The sequence below is a fragment of the Lottia gigantea genome, assembly GCF_000327385.1.
Source record: "Lottia gigantea unplaced genomic scaffold LOTGIsca_185, whole genome shotgun sequence".
In the NCBI taxonomy this organism is placed as follows: Eukaryota; Metazoa; Mollusca; class Gastropoda; family Lottiidae; genus Lottia; species Lottia gigantea.
The window spans coordinates 182082-190445 of NW_008708337.1; the positions used below are offsets into that span (position 1 = coordinate 182082).

The window sequence follows — 8364 nt, forward strand, 5'->3', positions numbered from 1 at the left end:
TTATGGTATACAAACATTTTCAGTCCTGTCTAACATTTCTACCACTAAGGGAGGTAACTCTCCATTTTTTTCTAAACGTAGATGAAGAACACGTTCAGCTCCTGAAAAATACAGAGATAAAGTATGAAATTAGTTCTAATAAGAGAAAAAAATAAAGACACATCATTTTGTGATGAATTGTATTTTACAATTTCAATTCTGTTTTAAGATAAAGACTCTACAAGCCCCCATTTCAAATGCAAATTAATTCAAAATTCAGTATAAATTTGTATAAACTTACCCTTAAACTTAAGTGAGGGGCTTGAAATTTATCTGAGGCCAGTACGTCATTACATGAAAAAGGTCATTCCTCAAAATGGGACATAAATAATAATTATCTTATATTTTTTGGTTATACCGTCCATTAAGACTTTAATTATCCCTGGTATAATATTCTTTTAAAGTCTGAAGTCAGAAGGTATCTTATGAGACTTCATGAATATATGGTCAGGAGGTTACACTTTCAGATGAGTCTTCATTGTCTAAGATCAGTTGGTCAAACCTTTAATCTCAGATGGGACATCTTTGAAAAAGGATCTTTCTTTATCCAAAGAGGCTTTGCTAATCCTAGTTGAGTAAGTCATATCTTGTTTTGTCTGAAGGTCAAAATCTAAAAACTGTTTTATTGTGACCCATAACAAGTAGTTAATTTCAAGAGAAAGTTTTTATTGTTATAGAAATTGATAGTATATTTATTTCATTATACAACCAGAATATATGGAAATAGAAAATATCATACTGTATAATGTGTCAGTTATCAAACTTATTCACTAATACAGTATGTAGCCCATAATTACACAATGGTGATTATAATGGCGAACTTTGTTGATTTCTCATCTTAACTTCATGAAATAGAGAAACTGAAGTGTATATTAGGCTTGATTAAAAACTTATGATAGAGAAAATAATAAAGCACTAAAAATCGAAATAATCTACATAATATAAAGGAAAAATATCTTTTTACAATAAGCAGTGTATTTATCTTTAGAAACTATCAAAGGAAGAAAATAGCCTAATCATCTTCATTGACAAAGAATTGGGTTTTGTATCTCATGGCATTAATTCAATTAGCTCTATACTGATCAGCAATATATATGGTTATCATGGTTTTTGTGTTTTTGTTCAAGAGGTTTAACAGTTTCATTTGAATTACAATATCTATCATATTGCTAGTATTTTTTCTACATCACTATATATATATATCTACATTAAAAATAACAAAATAAATCTTCAAATCTAAAGGGACAGATTTGCCATTTTTAAGGGTTGATTTGGATCTTGAATATATTTAAATAGTTTTGTACGAAAATCACATTACTCCTTCCAGAATACTCAAAACTAGGAATTTCACTTTCTATTTCTATGTATGTCTTTTCTATATATCACAGTGTCACACGAAAAGATAAGTTGTCATGTTAATTTTCAAACCTGAATAATTGTTGACACACATGAATTTAGGGCTCAAATTTCTACGTAGAGCTGTAAAAACTATTACTGATAAGTTTAGCTAAAAGATTTCCCATTCTGAGACTAAGGTACGATTGGTCAAATGGATAGCAAACCTGTCCCTTCAAATGTAGTATCTGAAAATTTAACTCAAAATAAGTGATGCATTTCTTAACAATGATTTTATCATGCCTATGTTTTAATTCAAAAAAACCAAGCAAGTTAATGAAATGCATTACCTATTTCTAAAACCATTCACCGGTGTAACTAAAACCAACAAAATCTTCAATAACATAGGATTAACAATCAATGATTAATCTATAATATATGTGCATATAATTATAAAACATGAATAAACTTAGTAGGTATGCTAATCATCTAACTAATCAAACTAAATATCTAAACAAAAAAATAATAATATTGCTTCATTTAAACTAACATTGATGTTCGGACTTCTAAATTCATTAAAAATGTTTGTATGAGTTATTTTGAACATAATACAACTAGCATAATGGGCCTTCCAACTTTGGATATATGAATATTCAAATATCAATACAAAATATCTATATTGGACATTAAATGACCAAAATCATGATGAGGTATGATCTATTAGTTCCCTGCTAATTGGTATAACCTAACAGTAACACTATGCTTAACAAATTAACATGCTAAATTACAAAAAAAAAATTTCTTAAAAAAGTATTTGTACAATATAGAGAAAATAGAGTAATTTTTCTGTAAAAATTTGCAATAACATAAAAATGATAGTTATAATCATTCTACTGAGATCATAGAGTGGAAATTCTGAAAGGAAATGAGTCTTCACCCTAACATCCACACATTTCAATCAATGAATTTCACCATAAATGTTGGTTGATCAATTATGGCCAGGAACCTGCCACAGCCATTTAGAACAAAGTTTTTGGTTGTTCTTTGAAGAATATAAACCATTCATACATATTCACATTTTCAACACAGGCATAACCATTAACCATAATTCGTCTTAACAAATAATTTGTTGTTGTTTTTTTTTTTTTTTGGAAGAATGAACTTCAACTGCCACAGCTTTAATATATTGAAAAGTCCACTAACAAGTCGGGTTCTTTGGCTCTTATAACTGTAATATATCTGATAGAGCTTCACTTATTATTCCTCCAAACTGTGACACAGGTTCTGGTGACTCTAAAACATGAGAAATCAATCTGGACACCGGCATCCCATTTTGATCTTGGTATGTCCCTGGATCAAAGCTTCCAAAATCATAAGGATAATATTGAAAGGAATTATTGCTGTTAGAATTACCATCTTTATCATAACTACCATTGCTTCCATTTTGACCCTGATACTGGCCTTGACCTTGCTGGTAGCCATGTTGAGAGGGGTCAAATTCCGTTTTAATTGGTTGTAAATTTTGTTGAAATGCCTGACTGTTTGGGTCAAAGTTTCGAGTATTTTGTTGCTGGAAAGTTTGATTTGTGTAGGCATTATCAAACAGTGTTGCTGGAACATTCACATTTTCTATCTTAACTTCACATTGGACAGCACCGTAGTCTTCTGAGGGAATCTGCACAACATCTTTAGACTGAGTGTTGGATTGTTGAGAGCTTGTGCTCTGTTCTCCTGATGTTGAAAGCGTTTGAGCAGCACCACCATTTCTACCCTGGTTTGATGGAAGTGGCAGACCATTGGCTGTTGTAGTAGTTGATACTTGACCATGTTGATAAACAGCAGTGTTGGCGTAAAGAGTAACTGGTGAAGGGTGACCAGACATATACTCCATTGGTGACAATGCCGGGGAAGGATTCATCTTCATATTGGAGCCAACTTCCATTGGTGAGTTTGATGTTAGACTAGTATTACTAGGATATTGTAGATTATAGGCATCATAATATCCCTCAACATTATTAGGTGTATAACCCATATTGTTATAATCTTTCTTTAATTGTGAGGGTAGTGGTTTATCTACTGATGTAGATTTGATTATACGTATACCGTTATATCGATATATTCCCAGAGGTTCATCCTCAATCAACTTTTCAACTGGTACCAATATTTCATTCATAAAATCAACAGCAAACGTCATTGAATCCATTTCACCTAGTTGGGAGAGGAGGAGAAAGAAAGGTCAAGCAGGGAGGCAGCCAGCAAATTAAAACAAAGCAAATTAAAATGCAAAGTAAAATGAAAAAAGCAAGAAAAATGCACCAATGAATGATATTTTCCATGTTTTTTTTTCTATGAAAGCAGCATAAAATCAAACCTTGAAATTTGAATTCGATTCATTTGTTTTTAAATTTTCTTTTTGAAAGTAGTATGTAATTTTAGTCCTTATTGCTGGCTGTCCTTAAGACATTTCCTTCCTTATAAATCACAAGAAAACTGTAATTTTATCATTTTATTCAAAACTTTTCAGAATTACAAAATAATAAAATATCTATTGAGAATATAATGAGAAAATTTCAAGGTTTGCTATGCTATGCTATGTTAAAATGATGACTAATATAAGTCTTCAGTTCTTCATTTTCTTGTTTTATAATTTCAAAATTGACAATTTATGAATTTTGCCAATTTCAGTTGTAATTGTTAAAAATATTATTCACAACAACTGTCTCAATTCAATGTAAGAAATCAGAAGACTTATATTGAATTTACCTATTTTTCATACACTTTATTTTATCTTTTCAATAAAATAAATAGTCAAAAATGAATTGAAAAGTATTGATATCAAATAATATCAATAATAAACAATGATAGGCTGAGATTTATGTTTCTTTCTTCAATAGATCTATGTTAATAATCAATAAGTCTCTTATTATCTGTGAAATAAAATCAAATAGAAATTTTTATAGTGTATGAAGAATAGATATAAATGATAATGTAATATGAAGAACAAGCTATGAAAGCTGTGATGGAGTATTATAGTACACCACAATATCTATGCTACCACAGTCACCTAATATAATATAATATGATACAACCAATTGTTCACTTTATGAAGTATGATTACCATTACAAAATAACAGCTCAAGTGGACTTTGCTCTTTTAATTTTTTGAGAGCAATGGAAGTAAATAATGATGCCAAGCTTTGTTAATGTTATAATATATATTTTAACCAAGATCTTCCAAACTATCAATGGACGAATGGTGAAAAATTTTGTTTATGTCAAATTCATTCCAATTTTGAAGTTAATCTCAAATTCATTCCAATTTTGAAGTTAATCTCAAATTTATCACTTTTCGATCCATAGACCTTTTGCAGAGGTAATGACACTTCATGAAAAGTGAGGAATGGTTTTATCATGGTGAATCTATATTCAGCACTGCATGACCACAAATATATACTGTGAGAATACATCTAGCTAAAAGCACTATTAAAAGCCAAAGCTAAGCATAAAGAGGTCAAAGCTAAGAACTAAAATTCCTAAAAGCAAAAGCTAAGCAATATAGGCTTAGAAAGCAAATATCAATAGCAACAGAAAGATTTCACCTACCTTTCAGTATCAGGATATCGATTAATTTTGGTCAAAATGCCCTTAGAATAGGTGGTAACTAACCGAAACACAATTCAATGAATATATACGTTTTTTTAATTGTGAAAATTTAGAAACATCTGAAAATCTTGTTTTCAAAATTCTTACAGAGTGAACAGTTTGTTGAATGAAAAATCTCCTTAGACATACTTTGACCAAAACTAATAGATTTTCTGAGACACACAAAATGTCAGCTTTTATAAACAAATTAAAAAATGTACATACCTTTAACGCTTATACTCCTTAAATCTGTTAATTTCATTAACATTTTGGCAAACACATGGGGCTGTTCTTCTCGCCGAGATCTGACATAATGTTTTAAGGCCTCTAATAGAGGTTCTTGTAGTTGTTCTATTTTAACTGATTCTTTTAACCCAGAACGATCTGTAATACAAATATGACATAAAATTCAGATTTTTAAGACATCTCTCCAGTATTTTTCCATTTCTAAAGAGCTACTGGTACGATTGAAAATATAATTTCTTGACCACATACTAAATTTTCAATATCGTTATTTTAAATTCTCACCACTATACATGAAATTTATTACTGCATTATTTTTCTACCGTGAAACTGTTTACAGTCTGAAATTTTTCATGTCCAAATTTTTCCTAAAATTTTTGTAATTTACTTTGAAATTTGAGCCAAGAAAAGGAGAAACTTAAGCACTTTAAATATATGTTATAAATTACAGTAAACAGTAGTAACATGAAAAATAAATTCATTAATAAATATTCTAACTTACCACCACTAACTAAACAAACAGCAGATAATACAGCAAATTCTGTTTCATCAGTACTCATAGACTTTAAGGAGGCAGCAAAATTAAATATGGTAGCAGCCAGTACCCCGAACCCACCTTCTTCTAACTGTTCTCTATTTATACACACTTTATTTGAAAATACCATAGAATCTAAATCTGGGTCATATCGAAAACTTAATCTTAATATCTACAAAACAGAATAAAATAGAAATCAATGCATACAAAATACATTGGTATGGTTTAAGAAATTTATGAGTTACAAACAATATCACAGTATTTATAACAACCAGTGTTTTAGAGACACTAGGAGCAATAATAACAGGAACAGTGTCATGTGAAGTGTACAGTGAGGAGTACAGAAAATAATCTATATATATTATTACTATATAATAACTATTCATGCTGGCATTGTTCTATTTTCTTCTGTATTGATAATTCTATTATGAATATTTGCACAGATATGACATGAAGATAACTCACCATAATTTCTAAACAAGCAGCTTTTAGTAGAGTAATTTGATCTGAAGTACATAATGACGAGAAACCATTGATCTTTTTAGCAAAGTCCACAATTTTAACAATTCCCCCTGATGATAATAATGAGATCTTATCCCATAATTTATTGCCATTTTTCTCTGTTTCATTTTCTTTATCTTTTCCATTTTCTGCTGGACTTTTATCTTTATCCTAGAATAAAACCAAATGACACTTAAACAGAGGAACAGAAATGGATGGTAAGATTTTTTTTACCGTAGAGTAATGCTAGACTGAAATTCCTTAAAATCTCTTGGGCTACTTTCAGTGTTTTTTATTGAAATTATATCTTCTGTATATCTGAAATATCTTAAGGAAATTCATTTTGAACATTATAGAATTAAATGTACTGACATAGTCGAATTACTGAATTAACCATGAAGAACTTGAGTAAAATTGGATTGTCTAATAAACAAAATGTAACGCACCCCATTTTCTATGACACCATTATCTGATATTGGTGCTGTATCACAGGTGAGTCTGTGAGCTTCCAGAACGTCCTGTAATAACATGTTCTCCTCTTCTGTTAATTCCTCTGACGTGGTACTAGTGGTGGAACTACTACTACTACTAGAGCTCTCAGCAGCCTTCTTACGTTTCTTATTTCGGTCATTTCTCACCGCTAGAAAATAAAACATATCTCTGACTACACACAAATTATAATAGTTATCTTAGAAGTTCAGTTAAAACTACTTTCCTTACAAGTTTCAGATGTTAAATACATGCATTAGTTGTGTTTAACCACTTACTGATAAAAATTACTAGCACCAATTTGTAATATATTATAGTTGCATTGCCAATCAAGCAATCTATTTTTGCTCACATGTGGCCACAACTCTTTCTTTTTCATCTGTACTTGAGTTACAATAATTGGCCATAAATAACAACAACAAATAATGTTACTCACAGCTGAACCATCCACAGAAATACAACATCAACATGCATGTTTCTAAAAATAGATTTAAAAGATCTTACGTTCTTTACCTTCTCGTGACATCCCCGCAGAAAAACATTTCTGTAGCCGGCAATATTGACACCTATTTCTCGTCACTTTGTTGATTGGACAATTCTTGTCTTTATGACACGTATATTGCATATTCTTCTGTACACTTCGACGGAAAAATCCCTGAAAAAAACACAAAAATATGAGAATACTCCACAAAACCATTGTATAAATTAATAGTATTTGTTGCCATATTTACAAAAGATAAAACAATTCCATGAAAAGCAAAATTTCGGCAAACAAGAGTTAAATAATTTCATTACTTTTATTTTCAACACATGATCTGAAAGATGAGAATACAAAAAAGCCATTAATATTGATTAAAAGGCAGTAAATGTAAAAGAATAATTAGGAATAAAGCTGTTACCCACCTTGCAGCCCTCACAGGAACTGACTCCATAATGATAGCCAGATGATTTATCTAGGCAGACGACACAAGGTCGATAAACTCTGGGGGGTGGGGGTGGTGAGGGAGGGGATAAGGTTGGATCGGAAGAGAGGTGATGAGGGCTAGTTAAGTCATACATAGTATTTGGCACATCATGATATACTCCACCTAAAACACACAGAAAACAAAGGTCAGAAAATGACGCACAGCTTATACTGAAAAGGTATGTGATAATGATAGTGTAACTGTGGACTGTTTAGTATTATAATTAAAATGATGTACAAAACTAGAGTGGTTCCCCTTAGATTACATTACTGAGACTGATATAAACTATTATCCTCTCTGCTTTTTAGCCACCACATTGGGTATATAAGACAATACAAATAAGGTTCATTCCTTTATGATGCCACAGCCTCAAGACATGGGTGGCATATTCAAACGCAAGTAAAATCCAAAACTTTCCTTACAATATGGTGCACAATAATGTAGTCTAAGACATATATCAATATAAGCTTAAGTTATTGGTGAACATTGAAACACATCCAAAGCGTAATTAAATGTGTATGTTGATTACATAAGCCTGAACAATAAGATGTGCTGCAATAACATCAGGAATATAAACTATAGTTTAAAAATTTTACTCACCATTTTCCTTCTGCA

General features: G+C 30.8%; 1 protein-coding gene across 1 annotated transcript; it reads right to left on the bottom strand.

The window, feature by feature from the left end:
• On the bottom strand, positions 1-7843 carry LOTGIDRAFT_142734 (hypothetical protein; the record flags this gene model as incomplete). The annotated part of the gene is made up of 7 exons (XM_009052517.1): positions 1-101; positions 5242-5400; positions 5762-5966; positions 6260-6459; positions 6786-6935; positions 7298-7439; positions 7688-7843. 7 exons carry the CDS (start codon positions 7841-7843, stop codon positions 1-3), a joined length of 1113 nt encoding a protein of 370 aa, XP_009050765.1.
• Between the last annotated feature and the right edge of the window lie 521 nt (positions 7844-8364).